General features: G+C 38.0%; 1 protein-coding gene across 6 annotated transcripts in view; it reads right to left on the minus strand.

The window, feature by feature from the left end:
• Positions 1-26568, minus strand: part of tcf12 (transcription factor 12) — a 134381-nt gene that overhangs the window by 47810 nt on the left and 60003 nt on the right. For all 6 annotated transcript variants that reach the window (XM_067437408.1, XM_067437406.1, XM_067437404.1 and 3 more), the window contains one exon: positions 328-389. In XM_067437408.1, the coding sequence (XP_067293509.1) occupies positions 328-389 (62 nt within the window). The remainder of the gene's footprint in view (positions 1-327; positions 390-26568) is intronic.

Below are 26568 nucleotides of genomic sequence, written 5' to 3' on the forward strand. Positions count from 1 at the left end.
TTTTGGAATCAGACAAAAAAAAATCTATGAGCCTGTTCTAAGTCAATTTTTTAATAGTATTTTTACTGTATTTTAAACAGCCTTACTGTATCAAATAAAGTCTCAGCTAGCATAAAATACTTGTTACAAAAACTTTAAGAAGTTTAACTGAGCTTAAGAAAATGTATATTCACCACCAATTAGCCATGTGTTGGAGTATTTGGCATGTTCACTTTCAGCACTTTGGTAGTTGTGATGAATCAGAGGCTAAGTGAGAAACCTGCAAGATTCACACAAAAGCAAAAACTACACAAAACATGTTAATAAAAGTGAAGTTGTGGTTGTTACCTGGCATCCAGAGACGCCTGGCTCTCTCCCATAGCCAGAGAATGGAGGCCTCTCAGACTTGCCTATGGATAAACAAAGACACAAACAATCAGAACTGCACCACACACGTTAAACAAAAACATGAATCATGTGAAAAACAGGACGTTTTCAAGGAAGACAAACAATAACTGCCAAAACTCACACGTTCTGTGCGAGTTTTGGCATTTGAAGGCTGCAGAAGGTCAGGAAAGCCTAATTTATATTTCACGTTTCATCGATAAGGTGTGATTTTATTTTTGTGTGCATGTTCTAGCAACCATCAAGGCAGGTCATGTCTGACAGTGTAAACTGCAGGGTCAGTCGGGTCTCAGTCAACAATACTAATCCATCTCGATCCTTTTCCTTTAGCAGAAACGGCCCGTGAGCTTCCAAGGGGCAAATAAAAAGTGCACAGCGCACACCCGTATGAATCATGCACTTCACAATATCTAAACTCAGCAGTTTCAACCTCTCTGCGAGCAAAAACACGAGACTCCTAAAGGAAAATGATAAACAACTCTAAAAACATCGTATATTATACTTGTCAGACTTTCAAACATTAGAACAAACATTGCAGTGAAGCTAAATTCTGTTTACTCCAGGGAAAAGGTAAATATTTTTCTGACTTAAATTGGGATGCCGAAAGTATTTGCGTCACACCTTTAGCCTTACACGCTTCAGGTTCGGTTCTGCTGCGCTCAGGTGCACAAGGCCACGTGTTCGCAAGCGTGCGAGTTCCTGCGCTGGCGTAGCCTCCCGAGACAGCCGTAATCAGGTACAGTGGTTTAACTGAAAACGCTGCTTCCCCTGTGGTGTAAACTGATCTCAATTGACGTGATATAACATTTGAGAGTCTGCACTCCTGCAAAGGAAGAGGGAGTATAGTTGTGGGTAAACTATTGTGTTCCCTCCCACTCAGTTACCACAAAAGAATAAAACATCTGTCTTTCAGCGACTTTAAAGGTTAGGAGGGTTTTTTTCCCCTCATCCTGACTTCCTGGGCTGCTACTCAGTTAGGTTGAGGTTTCTGAGTTTGTGGCGTACAGGCAGTCCTTCCTCTGCAGATGCACTCGTGTCCAGCATTGAAATATTCATTTACAGCATGTGTTTTGTCACACACTCTCTGTCCACGCTGAATAATTTATAAGACCACGTTGTTGTTTTAGATCCTGGCAGAGCTGGAAGCGCTACTCATGAAAAACATCCTCCCTCGGTCTGGGTCTCTCCGATGCAGGGAGCAGTTGCACGCATGGTTTGGCATGCTCTCGTGCAGCATAACCCAGCCATGCGCTGTAACATGTCGAGGGACCTTAATGCGATCAGTGCCGTAACCTCCGCCACTAAGGAGGAGTCCCAGAGGATCTGAACGGTAAACATGCATTTAACTGTCTAGCATGCCAGAGTGAACGGCCGATCTGCGCTAACAGCAATGGCAGAGCCAAACAAAGAGAAGCACCTATTCACTGCACACATCCACCCACATACTGTCAGAGCCATATATTATAATGCACCTCAATGAGCTTTAATTGTTACAACGGCATCTTTAAGTCATCCTCATACAGTATATAGTTCTGAAATATATCTGGTTTTATTAGTAAGAGGAAAAAAAGGGAAAAAACAGGACAGGTGAGGTGAAGTTTTATAATAGATACGATAAAATATAAAACATATTTATATATAACATAAATAAGATGCATTTATGTATTTATCTAGAATAAGCCAGGTAAAATAAGATAAAATAAGATTTATTTTAACCTATTAAACAAAATTGAAACAGTGTATTAAAAATGCTGTATTGTTTTAAATCATGACAGACATAAATGAGCTAACATATAAAGGATAGCTCACATTAATATAAATAAAATAAGATATTTAGTTATTAAATGTATATATATATATATATATATATATATATATATATATATATATATATATATATATATATATTAGGGCTGGGCGATATGGCCCAAAAAAATTATCACGATATAATTTAGCATATCAGTCGATATCGATAAATATCACGATAAATGTAAAATGTTTATTTCTTTAAAGTTTAAAGGCATATTTTTGCTCCTGAGTGAAATATGTAGAAAACAAACAGTTAGCTGTGGTTTTAAACTATCCTTTATTGTCAAAACATGACAAACACTTCCCAAACAAGTGAACAATTTATTTAAACTGAGGTAGATTTATTTATTAAAATCTTAACTGTGGTCAGCATTTTTTTACTCAACACTATATATCAATAATATATCATTATACAGGGCTTGACATTAAGCATGTTCATGTGCTTGTCCTTCGAACAAGTACATCGTTCAAGCTTGTCCAAGTAAAAGATTAGCTTGTCCGGAAAAGTGTGTGTGTGTGTTTGTGTGTTGTAAATATAATTTATTCTGAAGCAATATTCTCACCAGTGTTCAATCAGCTTTGACATATTTAAATCTGCATCATTTGAAATATGTGATATTTTCACCTTTTATAAAGGGCATTTTCCCTTAATCTTATTAAATATAGGCTAAGCTTCATGTTTCATTTTATATTTGTAATTTTGATCAATACATTTAATTAAAATAAAACACTATAAGGGCTGTTACCATTCAAATTAAATAATTTACACTGAAAAATTACAACAGCATTAAATAATGTTTTGAGATTTGTAGTTTTGAATAGACAAATAAGACATGTTGGAAAGTATGTTTAAAGATCAAATTAAACCACCAGTAGGTGGCAGCAGGTGGCCGTCTTAATGAGCGAGTCATTGAGTCGTTCATTCAAACGATTCATTCAAACAATGAATCGTTCATTTACACAGGTTGTTGTGAGACGCGTTGCGGTTCTGCTGTGAACGATTTTCGCAGCTTAAATAGAACAAAAACGCTCAATATTGCATCATATATATTTAATTGTGAAAGTAAACACTAAAAACGCAAACGGTCAAAAAAAAAAAGCGTTTTAAGAAACATTTTGAGGCCCCTTCTCTTGCCTCACAGTGGATTGGTCCACCGTGCATCTCACCGACACACACACACACTAACACACCTCACCGACAGTGGGCTGGTCGGGAGAGAGAAAAGTTCAGTATTTGTGGATCTCCAGTAAGGGCTGTCTAGTCTATTTTATTAATTTTAAACACCAGATGACATTATTTCTCTTTTGATACAGGCGATGCGGAGTCATTACATCACCAAAGACAAACAATTATGATAGCGATGTACAAGTCCGATGTTTTAGTGATTATAGTTTGGAAACGTTAGCCTGTTGTAAATAAGTCACCCACTACAGCTAACAAGGTAATAAGCCGGTGTGTGAATGTAGTTAATGTAGATTCTGTGTTGGGCTGCATGTTATATGGAAGGACTTTGAAGAAACACGATCATTTAATAATTAAATTCCTGTGGTGAACGTGAACCTATGATAAGCAGTCCACGCACGTCGCTCTGTTATATGTCGGATGGGATCGCTAAAATATCTCCAAACCACTCAAGTTGAGCGAACTAACTTGTCAACGATATCTGTGTCCCCCGAGCTGGCCGTGAGCGCTGAATTTTCTTCACTATTGCTCATTTTTATCGCTCCACTTATCTCCGATCCTCCAAGCCTGTCAGCCATATGGTCAGCCACAGACTGTAAACATTACCGCGTGCAGCACGCAGACGCCCGGTCTGCAATACGCATGCGCAGCATTACGCATAGCGCGTAAGCATTATATCGAGAATTTATCGACCTGTTGTTATCGTTTTATCGAGGAAAATTATATCGTGATAATTATCGTTATCGTTTTATCGCCCAGCCCTAATATATATATATATATATATATATATATAAACATCTACTATTTGTAATGTTTTTGAAAGAAATTTCTCCTGCTCATCAAGCCTGCATTTATTTGATCAAAAATACAGCTTTTTATTTTTTAATATTGATAATGGGTTTTCAATTTATTTTACTTTAAATTATCATTTATTTCTGTGATGGTAAAGCTGAATTTTCTGTATCATTCCTCAAGTCTTCAGTGTCACATGATCCTTCAGAAATCATGCTAATATGAGGATTTATTTTCAAAGTTGGAAACAGTACCTGTGATACTTTATAATACTTTGATAAATAAAAAAAATTAAAATAAATAAAAAAAGAAGCAAATGTTAATCAATAATTTGATTCAGCAGGGATGTGTTAAATTGATAAAAACTGATAGACAAAAATGCAGTTCTTTTGAACCTTTTATTCATCAATTATATTAGGCAGCAGAACTGTTTCCAACACTCATAATAAATCAGAATATTAGAATAATTTCTGATCATGTGATAGACTGGATACTAGAGTAACGATTCTGAAAATTCAGCTTTGCATCAAATAAATAAATGATAATTTAAATAATTTAAAGTATAATAAATTGAAAACCAAATATTTTAAATTGTAGTAATATATCACTATATTTTAAAAAAATCTGTCTTTTTGATACAGAAGAAGAAACTTCTTTCAAAACATTACAAAATAGACAGGTGTCCAAACTTTTGGCCTGTACTGTATATATATATATATATATATATATATATATATATATATATATATATATTTATTTATATATATATATATATATATATATATATATATATATATATATATATATATATATATATATATATATATATTTATATATATATATATATATTTATATATATATATATATATTTATATATATATATATATATATATATATATATATATATATATATATATATATATATATATATATATATATATATATATATATATTTTTTTTTTAACAGACCCTATGGCCATCCAAAGCGCTTTACATATATTATATATATAAACTGTATAGAGAGACAGAGACATGTGATGTAGCAGGAGGAGCGGATGAAGAGAAGTGTGAAAAAATGAACCGGATGGGGGGAACAGAAAAATTAAGAATGACTCTGAGAGCTGTGGAGGAAGAGGAGACCCATGGGGGTCTGATATTCAGAGAGAAAGTATGAGAGAGAGTATGAGAGCAAATGGTGGAAAATTATTGGGCGTGCTTTCAAAACACGGAGCGCTCCAAAAGCTGAAAGCATCCAAAGGCAAAGAAAGGCAAAGTGTGTGTGTGTGTGTGTGTGTGGGGGGGGGGGGGGGGGTCTCTCGGAATGTTAAAAATCAACAATGTAAGACAGCTATAGCAATTTGTTTAAGTGTTACTGGCGAATGTTTGTGCCAAGCAGGCTGCTGGCTGCGGCGATGATGTTTGAGGAAGCAGTGCCAGCTAGCGCAGCTGTGAGGCCACTGCCCCCACCCTCAAACACACACCCCTTCCTTTCCTATACACTCTCGGCCAAGACACTCTTGGAGACAGAAAGCGAGAGAGAGAGAGCGAGAGAGAGAGAGAGAGAGAGAGAGAGAGAGAGAGAGAGAGAGAGAGAGAGAGAGAGAGAGAGAGAGAGAGAATTCAGAGAATATGCGAGACAGCAGGTGAGAGGAGAGTGTGTGAGTGTGAGAGGAAGTGACAGTAAGTACATGTGTGAGCAGGGGTCACTAGGGGGAATCTCTCCAGAAATGAACTGCAAGAAGTGGGCGTCAAAGCTGACGATTAGCCACGTCCTCTACAGCCCGGCAATGCCCTCTCTCCTCCTTTTATCTCATCACACCCTCCTCCTCTTAGCTGGAGTGATGACAGACGGACGAAGGGGGGGTTGGCCTGATCAATACCCGCCTTGCTACTTTTCTCCCAGCCTCCCCTCTCTTCTCGCTTACCCCTGCACCACGACACATCATACATTATAGAAGCGGGATCTGACTGCGGATGATTAATGTTCCGGCCTCGCCGGGCTTTAAGGGAAGGGGTGGTGCCGGGGTGGCAGGCGCAGGGGACAGCAGCAGCAGCACCACCGCATGGGGAAGTGCGGAGGTTAGCCACCGTGCTATAGGTTATCAATGCCCCTGCTGACTCACAGCTAATGAGTGTTCTAGTCACACAATCTATCAAACAGGTGACTGGGGAGCCTGGAGGATCCGGGGATGTTTACAGGGAACGGCCGCAACAGAAGGGAACTGATGAGGTTATGAAGTTTGATGAGAAAAGGCTATGCCAGGAAAACCATGGGATCACTGAAGATTGAAGACAGCTAGAGATGTGTTTAATGTTTAGGGAAGTAGCTGGTATAATAAGGATAAAGGATCAGTGCTGCTGAAGCAAGCGCTCCACTCATTTACATAGACGTTCCAAAAAACCAGGAGAGTTGGAGCATTCGACCTTGTCAGTCAGCAGGGGAGCGTTAACGGCCCCACCAACTTGACTCCCTGCTGAGATAACAGCTCCTGCAACTCTCCGTACAGCCTCTGGGAACAACAAATACCCTGGAATTTATTGGTGGCTCTTGGCTCTATATTGGTACCATATTAGTGATATTTATTGTTCTGATTCCAGATTTTGATGAATATTGGCAATATTTGCAGAATTTCGCAGTGAAAATACTAATTTTTAGCACTGTAATTAATTCATTAATTAAAGAGATTACTAATAATAACGTAAAAATATAATTTCAACATTTCAAATATGGGGGGGGGGGTTGTGCCCCTAAAATAAAAAAATATAGCTTTCATCATAAAACTAAGCATTTAAATATAATACGGAGACATATAAGACTGATGAGACTGAATCTTTTTATTGTTTCTATTTTCTATTCTATTTTTATTCATCTATTTTTGCTCAGTTTTGGCCTAAATAAAACCAAGCTAAAGTTTGAACCATAGCTCAATTTTATTCAGAGGCCAAATGATTCTAATAAAGAATTAGTACCTCATCAGATATCTTTTCTGGCATGTTTTCCCTTAAAAACATTTACGTAAAAAGCAAATGTCTAAAAAAAATACTAGACTACGTCCTTAAGTATTGGTGTTGATTGATAAACAAAAACAAAAATCTGAATGGCTACTTGAAAACATTATTGACTTCTACTGACTACTTCTTTGTGACAATCAGTGTCGGAAACCCTGAAAACCGTTAAATTACTGCATAAGCGCCACCTACTGTCAGAGAGTAAATTTACATTTTCATTCAGCTTCCTTCCTCGTCCATTTTGGGGTTGTTTACAGTTACAAAGCATAGGGGCAGTACTGATAAATTGAACTGATTGATGGAAGCGATGACACTCAGAGTGTGTATGTCTGTGTGTGTGAGTTTTAAAAAAAAATTTAAACATAATTTGTATTGGTCAAAATGTTTGTATTAGCTCTTCTCTACTATCTACATAACCTCTTCATATTCTTTTCATCAACAAACTCAAAGTACTAGGATATTGGTGATATTAAAAGCATAATATGCAAGATTGTTGTATTCAAATATCCTAAAACCAATAGAACAAATGTTATATATGTGTTATACATTATACTTGTATATACTTGTACTTGTATACATTATGTGAAAACATTATACTTGTTTTCAAAAAATGTTAAGTCTGAAGAAATCAGCTATTTTAACAGCCTATGTCAATGATGTATCATACCATCCACTGAGCGAATGCCCAGAGTAACATAACATAACTTTCAACACACGCAAACGTATTTTTAGAATGAATGTTTGTAAAACAGCACTGCGTTACCCTACAATATTAATTAATCAAATAAAGTGACCTGTATAAGTAGTAATTAAGCACTTGCAGTAGTTTCATTATAATCAAATCAAATAAGTCATAAAATGTAACTATAACAAAGTTGAAATTCAGGGAAGAAGGAGGCAAACATTAACCGTAACTAATCAAAAAATAAACAGATACAACAAAATGAAAGGAGCAGCAGGGGTCGACTGCGGCATATAAACAATTTTAAAAAGCAACATAAAATGCCCCTGCTTCATACCGCAGTAACATTAATAAAACTTGAATACATTATTACATACATGAACATGATTGGATTGCCATCAGCTGTGGAGGTGAAGACGACACCTCCCTTGATTCCACATTCATTCACAGCATCAGCAAGCTATGCATTTGTTGCTGTTTAAAATAAGACACCTCTAGCAGTCAAACTTCCACAATGTGTCAATGCAGTGCACCTGTTCTTATATAAATGGATAGAATGAACTCAAAAATGTTAATTCGGTCATCATTTACACATCCTCATGTTGTCACAAACCTCCTAAATGACTTAATTATTTCTGCAGAAAATTTTGAAGAATATATTGGTATAAACAACATTAGACCTAGCTGACTTGCATTGATAGGATGCAACAACAAAAAAAATGGTTGAAAAAAAATCAACTTTTGTGTTCCACAGAAGAAAGTCATAAAGGTTGGAAACAAAATAAGGGTTATTAAATGAAGACACAATTTCCATTTTTAGGTGAACTATCTCTTTAAATTAGTTTAAATGTTGATTTGGCTTCCAAAAAGCTCTACTACAACACATGAAACCGTGAGAAATGTCTTGAGTGTTTCAATTTCAACAACACCAGTCAGTAGTTATGAAATGCCCTACTGTTACCGAGATGTTTTGTATTAGTAAGTGAACAGCTGGCTTAAAAGTTGCCGCTCTAGGCCAATCAAGACACTAGACACAAACTAGTTCTGTCACCGAAGTGTCTTTAAACAAGGCACTTAACTAGAGGATTGTACAGGTGCACTCTCCCTGAAATACTTCCCCTGTTCATGCTTCTGAAGCTTTCAAAGATTTCACGCTCAACACCCTTTCAAACTAACACTCAAACCTGTGGAGTTTATCAAGACCAAGAGAACAATATACATTGGAAAAAAAAAAATCTTCTCCAGTTATGACCACATCTTCTGTTGGCTATCTCTCACCACGGGCTTGTGTTATAGCAACCAAGCTCTTAAAACAGTCTTCATATCAGCCCTCCTTGATTTGCACTGAGTAGAGAAAGAGAAAATAAAGCAATAGAAAAATAAGTGAACATGAGGGATAAGGGAATAGTAATCTAACCGGACATTTCATGCAAATTTTACAATAAAATACTGTTAAATTTAGAGTTTTTAGAAGCCAAAAATGTAATCAAATAATGATTTACCGTGAAAAAACGTAAACTGAAGTTCCCAAAATTCCCTGTGCGACATTTTACATTTGAACGTATTTACTTTAAATAATTATGTTTCTTAATAGGGTTTATTATCAGTTATGCACATTTGGGTTTTATGTTACATCTTCTGTTGTTTAAAAAAAATTATTGCATTATTTTTGCATTTGCGCACCTTCTGTATACTAGTATAATTCAGCTTGTGGAAAGGCTATTTGTGATGATCTTCTTCATGATTCTTAATGTGGCTTCCTCTTTTACCACCTGCATTATTATGGTGGTTATTGGTATATGTTAAAGGTACAAAATAGATTTTAGAAGCAGTGTGCATTGTAGGATTTACCGGTTTAAATGACAGTTTTCTAAAATGTACAGGTTCTGTAAATATGTTTAAATTTTTACAGTATTTTTTACAGAATTATTCAGGTAACCACAGCTGCCAGGATTTTTTGTAAAAACAACAGGATTTTTTTAAAGTGTAGTCTTCACCGGCTAATGCTTGTCAGCATCTGTGTTTTTTGCCTGTGTCTCTCAGGGGAAAAGAGGGGCTGTACTGGAGGAGTGATGGATGGAAGTGAAAATTAATTCATCAATTTCCCCGTGAGGAACTGCGAGAAGCAACAAGGAGACATTCAGGTGTTGACATGAGTGTCCGTGTGGTGCGAGCCTGGCATCACGTGTTTATGCACACACACCTGTAGGCAGAGTACATGTTGCAGACCACGATGTAACACAAATGCGGTAGCTTTATTACAATGGTAAAAATGCTCTAAATAGTTGCGATTTCAGGAATCAAACTAGCTGTATATCGTTAATACAACCTGAATAAAATTTGTCTAAATTCTGCACAAATTCTCCATACTGTGTGGCTCAACGTGAGCTGACCCCGCTCTGTGATTTTACATGGTTGTTTACATGGGAGTTGCTGTGGTTACCAATTGTTTCCACTTTGTTATAATACCACTAACAATTGACCGTGGAATATTTAGTTGTGAGGAAATTTCACGAACTGACTTATTGCACAGGTGGCCACCTATCATGCTACCATGCTGGAATTCACTGAGCTCCTGAGAGATCCTCCTCCTCCTTTCACAAATGTTTGTAGAAGCTGTCTGCATGCCTAGGTGCTTGATTTTTTTTATACACATGTGGCTTTGGAAGTGATTGGACATTTGTAGGGGTGTCCCAATACATTTTGGCAATATAGTGTATGTGTATTTTATGTTTGGCCAATGAATCACACTCAAAAGGAGGTGGAGAGAGTTTGCATAACAGTATAAAAGAGTACAAAAATAACTTGGTACTATTGATTGGTATTTCCTGTCTATAAAAAAAAAACCTCCTGATAGCTGAACTAACTTTTTTCTAGATGGGGGTAGAGCATTTCGCTTCCACCTGTCCCCACCTCCAACATGATTTTGAAGTAAAAAAAAACACACTGCATTGTCTTCTTCTTTTTCATTTTATGACCACTGGCAACCAGGTGCAATATTGCCACCTAATATGCTGGAGTGTCAACCAGTTTCAGGAGGTGCTGGATTATTTATGATACTATTGAAAGTGTAGTATCAGCATAATATCAATATTTTATTATTTCAATATTACAGTTATCATCAAAACCCGTATATTGCAACTTCCCTAAAACTTAAGTAAAAATTTACTTTTGTTTTAGATATGCGATATATTATAAAACTGGAAACCTTTACAACCCACCTGCCTAAAACAAGAAAATATCATAAGTAAATAATTTTTTAATTGGGGCGGCAGTGGCTCAGTGGTTCATGTAGATTCTCTACAAACCGAAAGGTTGGTAGTTCAATCCCCGGTTCCACCTGACCAAGTGTCGAAGTGTCCATGAGCAAGACACCTAACCTCAGCTGCTCCGGACGAGCGGGATGGCGCCTTACATGGCAGACACCGCCGTCGGTGTATGAATGAGAGAGTGAATGGGTGAATGCGAGGCAAGATGTAAAGCGCTTTGGATGGCCATAGGGTCTGTTAAAAGCGCACTATAAATGCAGTCCATTTACCATTTAAATGTAACATAAGAAATACGAGAAAAAAAACGAAAAAAACATAACTTTTAAATAAAACCAGTTATCAAACTGTGGAAGTCTTAAAATAATCTGAACTAAACTATATATTGAAGACAAAAAAAAAAAAAAAGTAAAATCTGAACAATAAGAAAAAAAAAACATGCCCATATGTTGAAGCAATAAAGCTACATTATTTTTGTATTAACCTGCCAACCAAAAGATCTGAACGATCAAATATTAATTAACAGTTTTGAAGCTCTTGACCGAGCCCCCTTTAAATCAGTATGTTTTAACACCACATCAGCTCACTTTGAATAAACCAGCCAGAGATTTGTTTAACAGTCACTGGAGTATGTAAATGCTATCGAACACTTTCACAAGTGCCAGCACAAGTGAGGGGCGCGTTGAGTGCTGTCGAGGGGGTTAATAAGGGACGTATAAATAGGCCGGCAATATTAAATATTGAGATTACATTCAGAGGCATGGAACAATTAAAATATGACTGTGTAGAAAGGCTCCCAGGGAGGCTCCCTATTGATCACAGCTCTGCCAGGCAAGACCAGAGCTCTTGTTTTGATACTCAGATAGGTAGTGATCTAAGCATCTCAAGGGATCAATTGAAAAGCACAGCCACAAAAACAGCCAATTAGTAGCCACACTCCACAGCCTCTCTCTCTCTCTCTCTCTCTCTCTCTCTCTCTCTCTCTCTCTCTCTCTCTCTCTCTCTCTCTCTCTCTCTCTCTCATTCTAGTACATTCCGAAGGCCTCGCTTGTTTATTTTCTCCACGCAGACATGGTTTCCAAACACACCAAGATAGTTTTATACAGTACACAACAAGGAGCTTGACATCTTGTACTAGGTAACGCCAAATGCAAATGAACCTCTCATGCCCTTCTTTCCCCATAAGTCCATCCACGTTCCCCTGTCTGAATTTCATGTTCTGAGTTCTGGAACCCTGGTGTAATTCATTATCCCTGTCAAGTTAATGTTCCGTGTTGAGCCATATGGCGAGGCTAACACGCGCAATAAAGGAAATTCCTTCAACTTGTTATAATCAGCACATTGGGCTGTCCAAAATCTGACATAAACAGCTTTATTGTGTTTGCTGCATTTTCTCTTGACAAAAACAGGAAAGCAAGCAGGAAAGGAGAGCGGGGGGCTGGGGCTAAACTTGGAGGCCAACACAAGGAGGGAAGGAGAGAGGGAGGGTGAGGTAAAGAAAAAGAAAGCTCTACAGCTGTCTAAAGTTTGTGTCTGCAAGAACCTTGAGCTATCAGTGCAGAGTCCTGAACGCTCGATGCCCACACACGAACACAAGCAAACACACACAAACACTCACAGATATCACAATGCCAAACAAAGCAGCACACCCACTCGCTTACTGGCTCTGTGGCTTTTAAAATGGATCCTTTTGTTTCCTCATCTGGAGTGTTTGTGTATCTCTCTGTTGTTTCAGAGTCGTTTGATGTTAAGACGAATTCTGTTTGACAGTTGGCAAGGACGGGGCCTGAATCCAAGGGTCCCCGCCCGTCCTCTCCAGGTCCTCCTTTGCACGATGCCACCCGAGCAGGTAGAAAGGGGGTGGAGGGGTCTGTTCTTTGCCAGCCAAAAGCACAGAGGGGCACAATCTCAAACAACACGCTACCCCTGAGCTCAGCATCAATTTCTGTTAATTACAGTCTTGTCAGCAGTGGCATTATTCAAACAGCTAGCGCAAATGTTAATGAGCTCTTATTTGCATATTTATTTTTTTCTTTGTTGAAATGTCATTGATTATTATGTTCTACGATGATGAATGCCTCTGCTGATGCACTCTGATATGTAATTAGTCATTAGATGGAATGAATAGATCAATTAAAAGCAGGGAGAAAGGACAGGATTAAGGACGAATCAGAAGAAAGATGGAAGATTGAAGAGGATTATGGGAGTGGAGAACGAGGCTGCCGTCTTAAGGTGAGTCATCTCTCTAAAATAGGATTGCTTCTCATCTTGGACGCATGTCCTATGGTGTCTTGTAAATTTAAGACAGGAGTTTTTACTCTTGCAAAAGATGGAGCAGTGGCCTCCTATTACATTCTGGATTAAACTAAAAAGTGTTGGATTTTAGACCTAGCATATAAACACAAAATGTATACATACTTTGAAAATCAATCATTATAATAATTGGTATAGAGATATACAGTACTGTGCAAAGAATTGGCAAGTTAGTATTTTCACCCAACCCCCCCCCCCCCCCCCCCGCCGCCCCAAAAAAGAATGGTTTTAAGCCAGTCTGATCCACACAGAGATCTGATCTCACCATCATCGAGTCTGTGATTAAATGAAGAAACACTACAGCAAACTATATAAAAAACTGACGTAAGACCCTTTTTTGGGTGAAAATAGTAACGTGTCTAAGACTTTTGCACAGTACTCTTCTATAATTCTAATAAAATCAAAATATGTAAAAAAAAAAAACAACTAAAAATACAGTAAATTCGATTAATAATAACTACCCCCCCCCCCCCCCCCCCCCCCAAGTACCTCTTCAGACTCCCCCTGAACAGAACATCCCATTTTTTGGGGGGTCAGTTACAGAGTAAAGATGGCCTTTGAGAAATCCACATGTCAATATCCTTGCTTGGACTCTTTTCCTCCTTGCAGAGAACAGTCTATCCTGAATCTCACAGGTTTGCAGGATCTCCTGATTCACCAGATGGGACAGGTGTGTGGACTTGTCAACAAACACAGCAGCTGGGTTTATCCTGAACACCCCCGCCTCAGAAAGTCAATGGGATGACCAGGTCTGCGCAATGTGATTTTCTGTTGTTAGTGGGGGGAAAAAATAGGGGAAAATATTTTCTTTTGACCCCTGCGGTCCCAAACTCTCCAGCCAATGCCCGCTACTCTCTGATATGAGACGGCAAGAGAGAGAGAGAGAGAGAGAGAGAAATGCATTACTGCAGACCAGATGGGAACATTCCACATGACCAAACCAATCAATCACCTTGGTGGGACGCAGGTGCACCACAGCCGTGCAGCAACACACCATTTCACAGTCTATCGGCCACAAACACATGGTCACCAATCAATGGCCCCCTGAGGATGCACGCTTCTCTCCTACCCCACTGGTTCATGGCTGATGACTTCATAATCACACATCTCTCTCTCCTCCTCTTCTCGCTCCCCCCCACAACGTAGGGGTGTGATGAGCTATCTAATAACCCATTCTTTCACGCACCCACCTCAGATTTGCCATGTTGGACGATGACTCCCCACAAGCTAACCCACGCAAACTCACGCATATGTGAGCGAGATAGTCGCTTGTTGCCGGTGCCGATGCCGTGCGCTGAGAATGCGATGGAAAAACGGGAGGGCGGGGCATTCTTTTATGTCCCAGGATGGATATCGCATCATCTGAGCCACATCAAAGGCGCTGCAGCCGGCTGGTATCAGATGCCAAGCAACTGTTAAACAATGGGGCCTCACTGGAAGGATGGAGAAGGATGAATGCAGGAGGGGAATTTTGATCCCACTCGGGTGGCGCTGCCGGCATACTCTCAAAACTCACACGCATGCATGCCAAAATCCTGTTTTAAGACACATTCGGGTAGCTGAGAGACTCAGATATCAGAGAACAGGCATATGTCAGAAGCAATGAAAGAGTTGTCAGTATTAAAACATTTCTCTTTTCATACTGCAGAAGTGTTTAGTAACACTTCTCAAGGTTCTGTCAGAGAGAAATCGTGTCACAGAGTGGAAACCGTGTGAACACAATTCACTCTGTATGTGTGAAAGTGTGTCCGGGGCTTGGATGGCGCCAACCCGCAGGGATATTTCAATACCGTTGGTGGAGTTGAGACTGTACTCACCAAATTCTGTAACTCTATGGGTGCTGTGTGGTGACATGAACAAAGGCATCGAATATAACAGCTGGAACACTGTAATGTCCAATCAGAAGCCAGGATTGGTACTATCTATTTGATAATTTACAGAAATTAATACATTTAAGCCAGTTTGCATTAAATTAATCAAAAGTGACATTAGTGAGTAGTGAAAGTAAAGACATTTGAATTGTACCAAAATTCTAAAAAATGCTGTTCTTTTAAACTTTCTATTCATCAAAGACTGCTGAAAAAACTATCATAGTTTCCACAAAAATAACAAAGGGTTTTCGACACTGATAATAATACTAAATGTTTCTTGAGCAGCAAATCAACATATTAGAATGATTTCTGAAGGATCATGTGACACTGAAGACTGGAGTAATGATGCTGAAATTTCAGCTTCACCATCAAGGGATATCGCATTTTAAAACATATCATATTAGAAACAGTTATTTAAATGTTTATAATATTTCACAATATCGCTGCTTACACTTACAGACCCCAAAAAATGTAATAATAGTGTGCTTGTATGCCAGCAATTAAGATACAACTAAAAGTAATTAAACATTTAAAGCAGTCCGTAACTTTGCAGTCCGTAACTTTTAATAGTAAAAAAATGATCCAAAGTAAATCGAGCAAGTACACCACAAGTCAGTATTCACAACTATCTCCTTACCGTAGCCCATTCACAAAGATATGTTTTTAATATTGTGTTATTATTAGAGTGGTATGGTGGATTTCTGCGGTATATTCAAGCATGTTTTTGCGTCATTATGTCACGTCTGTATACATAAAAAAGAGTCCGGCTAGCAGTGGCAACGCACGTGAGGAGCATATTCTTCAGCCGATCATTTATAGCCTTTTCTCACAGCAGCTGGAGTAATTAAATTTATAATTTTAAAGGCGGATTGTAATCCAGAGAGGCAGAGAGGAGATTCATTCGTAGTCAAAAGCAAAAGATTAGACTGTACAGACATTGAAATCTACAGGCACCGTTAATAAACTCTATACACACAGTCGGGCAAAGCTAGTGCTGTTAACATTAACAACTTGAGTAATGAACAAAGTATAACAATAATAGTAATCTGCACAGTTTGACGTTATTTGAGCAATCCTTAGATTTAATCACCATTGGTAGTGTGATATATTGTAATTAGGGCTGTCAATCGATTCAAATATTTAATTGTGATTAATCGTATGATTGTCATGAGATAACTCACGATTAATCACAACTTAATCGCACATTTTTATCAATTTTAAATGTATCTAAAATTACGTTTAAATTAAGTTTTTAATACTCGAATCAACGTGGGTATGGACAAATATGCATGCTTTATGCAAATGTACTTTTATTATTAGTGAAACCAAACTTATTTAATAAAAATCAATAATTCAACATGAAGACTAGACATGTATCAAAGGTCACAGATGTTTATCAAAGAACTTCATGTATGTTAAGCCTAAGCTTAAATATTTTGAATAAGCAGTGATTTCTCTAATTTTAAGAAAATAAATTAAGGGAGTTTATACACTGGCAGTTTAGTTCAGATCGAGGCACAGTTAATATAAATAATTGGTAATGTGAAAGCTGTCATGCGGACCTAAGAGCGCACCAGTACCACAACATACCTGGAGGAGGATGTAACGAGTAGGAATAGCGTGGCATGTATAGCGTGGCCCCTTTAAGAGATGTGCGTTCCCCTAGCACTTTGGGATTGTTTTTAACTATGAAAAGGGCTTTACAAATAAAATATATTATTATTATTATTATTATTATTGAAATGCCGGTATTTTGTGTGTGTGTGCCTAACTGTGCCACTATTCACAAGAACAGTGTGAGCAAACACGGACTTGGGAGCGCTTTTTTAGTAAAGTAACCTGCATATTAATTTTAGCCGATTTTAATGTATTAATTCAATAAAACACATGTACTGTAAGTGGTGATGGTGTTAATGATATACCTCAGACATGAGTGAGAGTGGGCTTGCAGTGCATCGCGCTCAGACTGCAGAAAATGTGCTCAGTATAAAAACGCACTTTGAGTCTAATAAAAGTTAAACCGAAAGTATGGCAGCTTGTAGGCAATAACTGCACTTTTGGTTTAGAAGAGTAATATTAATGTCAACCCTTTTCTTTCCCTATTAATTTTTGCTGCTGCATCTTTTTGTTTATGGCTGATCTCAATTTCTCCAACTACAGGCTACGCCACAGATCCAACAGAAAATGTGCGCTGCGTTAATCGCGCATTACTTTTAGTGCCGTTAAAAATTAATTTGCATTAACGCGTTCATTTTGACAGCTCTAATTGTAATGTTTTGCTCCCAAAAGTGGCAGACATGTTATTTGTTTAGATTAAATTTTCCAGTGAAAATTCCTATTTAGGTTATACTCCAAGACGTAGAATCTGTGATTCTGAAGTACAGTATCCACACCGGTGTAGTGACAGCCTACACATATTATTACTCCTCAAAACATTAGATTCATCCACGCACCGAAGCACAACTCACATACAGATGATAACGCTGCAAATAACTGCAATTGGAGGTTTCAAATGGCGACAGAGGCAAAACTTTAACATGAAATTAAATTAAAGGGGTGATGAATTGAGAAATCAAGTTTCCCTTGAGCTTTTGACATATAAAAGGTTATGGTAATATAAGAATATCCTCTAAGTTTCAGAGCTGAAAACATCCTTTTTAGTCAAAGAAAAGCTTTTATAGACACCAGGCCCAGAAAACGATCTTGTGCTCCATCCTTACGTCATAGCGCGATGAAACACCGCCTCTACAAGGCGTCTAATCCAGAAGCCCCACCCACCGACTCATGGAGAGCTTGTGCTAGACAGCCAACAACAATAAACATGATGAGGAAGATAGCAAAATATTGCACTATTTCTGGTTGTGCTAGAACACAGTCGCTGCATAAGCTTCCTTCTGATCCTAATATTAGGAATGTGTGGTTGAACTTTATTTTGAATGAAGTTCCAGCTCACGTGAGGAAGACATGTTCACCTAATTTCACTGCGGAATCGTTTGTAAACAAATCTCCGGTCGATGTAAGTATTGCATTGTTACAGATTGTTTTGCTTATGTGTACGTGTCTAACAGAAACAGCCCGCAAAGCCTGGCAGGCCGATGGATCTCATAATATGCCGTTCTTGATCTGTGCTGTTGTCTCTCGACTTGACATTTGAAGGGCAGTGCGTGCATGTGTGTGTGTGTGTGTGTGTGCGCGCTTCATGCTTATATCGACCGATCGTGCAGGCTATGTGTAATATAAAAATAATAGTCCAATCGTGTGTGGATGAGAAATAAATCATTGTGTTTGTTTGATAAAGACGTTTACAAGCCCTGTGATCGAGAAAATCATTCCGGTTGCCGCTTCTCCCTCAATCTCTTCTCTCCCTGACTCCCTCATGTGAACTGACAGTGGAGCTGAAGATCATTAAATATGCAAATCTTCTCCACTCCTAGCCGTGGGCGTTTACTTCCAAGTATCCAGTGCGGCACGCCCATCAAACCCAGCGTTCAGAAGACAGCCTCAAAACCAGTGTAGAAAATAGCCTATTACGTATTACTTATGATGTTTTTGAATGTAAAAATTAGTTGACCTCAGACAACAGTATAAAATAAGAAAAAAAGCCAGTTAACGACACCTTTAACATTATACAATATGTATGAAAATATATTTTAAAATATTTTAAAACAGAAAACACTGAAAATGTGTCCTAATGTAATACATCCAGTTCTTCTCTGCCTTATTAAAGGGTAAATGTGGATGATGTAAAGCTGAAGGAAATCACTGCATGTGTGTTTATTGTGAATGTTTAAAGCTGAAGGTTGAATTTGTTTTCCTTCACAAACGACGACAGACCCTTGGATTCTATACACTGTGTGTATGTGTAGATAATTCTGGAGTGCTTCTGCATTGAGAGTCTTACACACAGACACTCATTCTGGGGATCCATCTCTCCTCTCTGGATTAGAAGTGGGGGAGGATGGGTTATTTCTAGGCAGACTGACTGCACACTCACCACCTGAGACCCAGAGCCAGGTGTGTGTGTACATGTAAGTGTGTGTATATGTAAGAGCAGCACCTGTGGGGCACAGCAGGAGCTCGGCTATACACAGGTGGGAGCCAGAAGCCCTACTGTCCATCCCATGAGCCCCCTCTCATTTCAACAGGTCGCTCAGTAATTATACTCAACACAGCCCATTAGCCATCAGCCTTCAGAAGAACATATGCTCCAACATCGCTCCACACCGCATGCCTACGCGTGAAAGACTGTGGGGGAGATCGTCTTCCACTGGACACGGTGCCTGAAAATACTTCTAAACTGCTTTTTTTACACTGAAATGTTTAGTAGCTGTGATATGGTGAACGGTGGCAATGATGTAAATATGTAAATAAATGTAAATTTTGATGTAAATATTCACAAAATAATCAGAAAAACACATATTAAACAATACATTTCTAGGTAATATAGATAAGGAGATAATTAGTATGTCCAATAACTGATAAATGACTGATATTAAAAGCAATTATTAGTTTATGTAAGAATCACAACATTATAAGGTACGAAAACTAAAAATTAATTTTGAGATTTACTAAAGAAAAAGATTTTTAAAATTAATTTAATAGAGCATTATATTATTTGGTGTAATCTAAATGCTCAGTTAAATACTCTATTATACTCTACTCTATATACTCTATAACTATATTTAGACTGATGAGATAATAATAATCAAACATTCCCACTTTCTATCAGTTTGCATTATATATCTGCAGGTTCACTTCCGGTTTGACCAGTACCACATCTCATTGAACATCTTTTCAGTGTTTGTGATGTAGAAAATAAGAAAGCATTTTTTTTAAGGAATAACGTGTCCCTAATGTAAATAAGATTACAGAGAAAATTAAGAAAGATATTGAATATGGATAATATTTATACTACCATTACTGGCACCTTTATTCATCATTTGTATTGATGCTTTGGTAATATGTTGTGTTAGTCAGTCCAATAAAGTAGTTTGAAACTGAAAGATGAAAGAGTGCACGAGAGAGAGAGAAAGAGAGAGAGAGAGAGAGAGAGAGAGAGAGAGAGAGAGAGAGAGAGAGAGCGAGAGAGAGAGAGAGAGAGAGCGAGAGAGAGAGAGAGAGAGAGAGAGAGAGGAGAGAGAGAGAGAGAGAGAGAGAGAGAGAGAGAGAGAGAGAGAGAGAGAGAGAGAGAGAGAGAGGAGAGAGAGAAATGAGTCTGGTAAAGTCATTGACAGCAGCAGGGTATTCTGTGTCCAGACTGCATTTGTTTCACTGGCAGCATTTCTTTCTAATGATTCACTGCCCTTTAACTTTGACTATCAGTAACATTTTCATTGGCATGAGCTGCTGCTGAGCACCAAGGGATAGAACCAGGGAGGAGAGGGGGGAAAAAGATGGGTAAAGACAGTGGACACATCAAAAAGCAAGACAGAGAGAGATTAAAAATAGTGATAGAAGAGCAGAAAAAGGGGTTAATGAGAGAAGGGGACATGAGAAAGGATGATGGGTGGAGTCATTGAGAATACAGGAAAATGTGAGCAATGCACAATGGGAAAACTGAATGGGGCAAAAGCAGCAAAGAAAACATGAAGGGGCAAGAAAGAAAGCCCAGAATCATACACACTCCAATAAAGACTGAAAGCAGATTTGGGTGTTGTTTTGTTCAGGCTTCGTTATGCATGTAACGGGATTGGATTAAATAATGCCAGCTAATGATACAGTCATCAAAGCTCAAAGTGCCACATGCTGCTTGTGTTATTGAGTAAATCCAACTGTGCTGCAGAATGTAGGCGTCGCCTTTTCATGTGTCATTCAGCATTATTGAGATATCTGGCACATATCTGGACATAGATCATGAGTTGAAGTAGTGGGCAACAAGATACAAAAGATAAAAGAATCAAAATGTTGATGGTGTGCTACAAATATAAAAGAACGAAAAACGTTTCCACACAAATTTTATGCATTGCATTCTGAAATGTGTCAGAAGTAGTGCTGTCAATCAATTAAAAACTATTAAAGCAGCACTAGGTAACTTTTCAACCTTCATAATATATTTTTTAAGACTCTTGTGATGATAAATCGACTTACAATAGGTTGAATGACATGTATCGTTTTTAATCGTACTTTTAATCGTACAGCTAATACCAATACAGCCAATACCAATACAGCTAATACCAATACCAATACAGCTAATACCAATACAGCTAATACCAATACAGCTAATACCAATACAGCTAATACCAATACCAATACAGCTAATACCAATACAGCTAATACCAATACAGCTAATACCAATACAGCTAATACCAATACCAATACAGCTAATACTAATACCAATACAGCTAATACCAATACAGCTAATACCAATACCAATACAGCTAATACCAATACAGCTAATACCAATACCAATACAGCTAATACTAATACCAATACAGCTAATACCAATACAGCTAATACCAATACCAATACAGCTAATACTAATACCAATACAGCTAATACCAATACCAATCTATGAAACTGAACCCCTCAATTTTAGCCAATAATTATAGGCATTCAGCATTACAGTATAATATAAACTAGTGCTGCAACGACGCGTCGACATCATCGATTACGTCGACTACAAAAATACGTTGACGTGCGTGAAATGCGTAGATCTGGTGACTAACTTCCTGGTTCAGGTCGGATATTCTTGTGCTTGCGGCATTCTGAAAAGTTGAGATGTTTTTAACTCAATGCGGTGCGGACGCGCCTGGAAAAAACGAGTGCGTCACTTTCATTATGAGCGTGCTTATCGCACGCCTACATTGGAAATAATGAACTCGCGCAAAAGACGTGATATGTGAACGGCCCCTTAAAAGACAGCGCGCCGCGAGACAACAGTCTTAAACCACCGAGCTACCCCGAATCAGCTCCAGATCTCTGGAAACCATGTGAAACCATACCAGAACCCTGACTACATTTTATGGTTTGTGATGCTAAAGAACATTTCATGACGTCTCAGACAACTGTAAATGTATGGCTACTGTGGTTTAATTATAAACGCTATCATAAACTCATATTTACCATAGTAAAATAATTTTCTTTGCCTCTTTATTATTTTATACTGTAAAAACTTCAACCACATTGATTGAAAATGAATAAAGGTTGAAATATTATATTACAAGTTGTACTTATATTTTTTTGTAAAGTTATCCAAAGGATTCATGAGCTAATTACAAAAAAGAACATCAGATTAATTATTTATTTTAATAAAAATAATCGTTAGATTAGACGACAGAAAAAATAATCGTTAGTTGCAGCTCTAATATAAACTATTACCAACTTTTAATTTGAGTGAACACAAAACAACCTTCACATAAATCCATTTTAGTAAGTGTCACATTTAGCTGTGTCCTTCAATATAACAGGGCTATTTTTTTTCTACTGGTCCAGTCTGACCACTAAAATGCACAAAAAGATATTGTAGAATTTTTAAAAGAAAGGAAGAACAGGTAGGATATATATATATATATATATATATATATATATATATATATATATATATATATATATATATATATATATATATATATATATATATATATATATATATATTTAATTTGAATAAAGTTACCAAACAATTCAGTTTTTACCGCATAAATTATAAATGAAATATAGGTGAATCATTATTAACACACATCCCATCCCAACTCTTTACATTAATTTAAGACTTCCTCTAACTAATTTAAGATTATGCTGGCACTGGTATAATTGTGTGTGTTTTTATCTGTCCAATCGCTGTCTGAAGCGTCTGAGTCGTGTTGTGTGTCACACAGAAGCACAGCAGTATCGCACTTCGTTCTCTTTTGTGTCTTATTGCGATTGAATGGGATGATGTGGAAAAAACAAGCTGCGTTAATTGTAACAATGCGAAAAAGAAACATTTTTTTGTAACAATGCGAAAGTCCTCAGTGTCATTTAAATTAAAAGTTAAAAGTATCAATTAAAAGCATAAATGCTGATAGTAAGTATGATTTAAAAAAAATCGTACTGACCCAAAACATTTGAACAGTAATGTATATAATCCACAGAACTCTATAACTATATTCATATTAAAAATATATAGGTTACACTTTATTTGAAAGTGTCCCTGTTACAGTGAAATAATACATTTAAGTAATAAACACATTTACTTCCTATAGGGTTAGGGTCGGATTAGGGTTTGGTTTAGTTGCATGTAATTATGCCTAATTTATAGTTATTACTACAGTAAATACGTATAATATGTAACAAGAACACATTATAATAAAGTGTCACCTAGATATATATTTAATATTTACACCAATAAATAATCTTCATTATAAACTGTCCATGAATTATTGGGATTTTGTTAATTTCTATGATGTTTCCAGCCCTGGCAATCACAATTTTAAGATTCTCTTATATTTCCAGGTTTTGCATCACTGCGGGAATCTTGAAGTTAGTTAAACTGTTGACATACTTACAGAAAGCAACATGAATAATAATAATAATACACTAGCTTTAACTCCACAGCTCCTGGCACAGTAGCACATGCACAATGGGGGTATGTACTTGCAATGAGATTGCAGCGCTGTACTTGTTTAGTAAATATTTCAGGCGTGTGCCATTAATATTTTTATTTTTGTTGTTTTTGTAGTCAAATTGTAGGCATTTGATAACAGAACTCTATACAGCACAGACACATTGTAGACAGATTAGCTCAGGCGGTAATTTCGGTCACCCCCAGTGGCCTGTGACAGCAAGCTCCCAGGACCTCTCTATCAGCAGGGCTCTATCAGCTCTGCCGCCTCCCCCACAAGGCTCTGAACTCTCCTGGCCCTCTGCGAACAGCCCTGCAGACATGAGCGCACCAGGCCCCAGCTGAGCTATGCAGCTGGCCGGCCCGCCTGCCCGCCTGCCCGCTTGCCTCACCCCCTCCGCACAGAGGCCCGGGCCTGGGGAAGCCGGGGCGGATGACGGGTGGATGGATAGATGCACGGATGTAAGGAAGGGAGGAGGGGCGCTGGTAGAAGTAGAAGCGAAGGAGAGGGATTTGTGGCCTTTCAGGCCGTCTTGGGCTCTTCACGCTTGGTTGAGCGCAGTAACAGATAAGCGCACCCTGGAGCTCTGCATAATGACCAGCTACATCCACTACACTTCACACTACTGCCACCAGACTCCCACACCACTACAGATGTCTGCTCTGAGCCTCTGTCAGCACACATTGCTTCCAGCATCTTAAACACTCCTGTGTGTGAGCGACTAAAGATGAAGCTGCTCAAATGTCATGTACTGTGCCTTGTTTAAGTATTCACAACCTTGACTAATTCACAAGAGCCGTTCACAAAGGACGTGTTCTTGCATTCAAAAACAGCTTGATGCAGGGCAGTGAAAGCATCTTAAAATCAGCGCTCATGGTGTGAGATGCTAAAATACAGTGAGTTGCAACATGCTGCAACAAAGACGCCTTTATCGCAAGTCCCCCCCAATAATTGGAAATGGCCAAACTGTCCTGCCCAATATGTGATATTGTTTGTTGTTAGGATGGCAGACAGTTTTAAAATATTTTTTTAGGCTGGTCTGCCTCTGTGGACAAACAGCGCTCATCAATGTCCTCATATGAAAGAAGGTAGGGCTTAACTCTTTCACCGACAGCATTTAAAAAAAAAGTTGCCAGCCACCGCCAGGGTTTTTGACCATTTTCACCAAAATTGCCCATAGAATATTTTGTTTTATGAATATAAATTTTTATTCTAGCTTCTTGCATTTCTTTTTTATCAACACATGAATATGGGTAAGTTTCATAAAAAAGCAACATTTTGAAGAAAAAGCTGAGAAAATAAAGTTTTTGTGAAAGACTGACTCCAGATCAGATTCAGAACGATGATCAAACACAGATTGAGTAGATCGATTCCATCAACACCCCTAATGTTTGCACAGTCCTGTAGCTCGTCCTGGGTCATTCATTAGGCAGTTTTGAAAAATATGATGTTTAATGTTGAGGATCCCGTTATTTTTCATATGCATATGATTACATCCGATCGCTTGTTTTACTGCATAATAGCGCTATATGCAGTGGTGGAATGTAACAAATTACAAATACTTTGTTACTTTACTTAAGTGGAATCAATAGTGCATACTTTTGACTTTTACTTCGTTACATTTTGCAGCAAATATTTTACTTTCTACTCCACTACATTTGTACAAAGTTTCGTTACATTTTCATTACATTTTCTGATCAGTTTCAGGGCTCGAGATTAAGGATTGTCTGGATATTTAATGGATAATAATACTGTTTATAATGAACTGACGGTTACGCTGTTGAGGCTCGCGCAGCCTCTCGGGGAGAAATGGAAACAAATCAGCCCCGCTCGTACAGAGAAACTCAGTAACATACTGCAGTAAAAATTCTAAATGTTAAGTTTTTATATTTTATAACATATAATACAGTTTAAAACCATCACGACACGACCAAGAGTGCTGTTTTCCTGAATACCATCACGACTGAAAATGTGACACTGATTTCATATAACAGTTCCATAAACAATTAATTAACATATTACAAGTCACTTACATTTTAGATGCAATATAAACTGCTTTTGTTCTATTTCAGCAGCGAAAATATTTCCAATATTTCAATATAAGGTGTAATTTTTACAGTGTAATTATGTATTTAAGTACTGAGTGATATTAATTAAGCGTTATTGCTATGGTAAGTACATGTCATAGATGTAACAAGGACACTGTTAAAAATAAAGCGTTACCAAAAATTCTTACAAACCCCAAAACTTTGATTTGTAGTGTAAGTGAACACAAAGGGAGGTTCATGATGACATAATTGGACGAGTAGGTGGAAGACAGACATGCTTAAAGAGTGCATTAGTGAGCAAATGAGTGACAGGAAGGAGGAGGATAAAATGGAGGTATACAGGGAGGAGGTGGAGAGAGCGTGTTCTTGACTGCACCTGCGGCCCTGCTGTGTTGTGTAGCTGCTCTACAGGATCGTGCACCTGAGCAGCACCTGGTCACAATCAGAGTGCCAACCAGAGGAGCGGAGGCCCTCAGAGGCCCCCCACACACACCTGCTTCCACCGCTACACACAAGGGAGACAGAGCGCGGCATACATGCTCAGCCTTAAGGAATAATTAAAAAGCAAATAAATAAATAAATCACGTGCTGTACGAGATACGTACAGATAAGCCGAGCACTGGGACAAATCTTTTTTTCTTTCCCTCAGCTGAACAAAATGATAGCGGGAT

This window comes from Pseudorasbora parva, chromosome 1 (assembly GCF_024679245.1).
Source record: "Pseudorasbora parva isolate DD20220531a chromosome 1, ASM2467924v1, whole genome shotgun sequence".
Taxonomy (NCBI): Eukaryota; Metazoa; Chordata; class Actinopteri; order Cypriniformes; family Gobionidae; genus Pseudorasbora; species Pseudorasbora parva.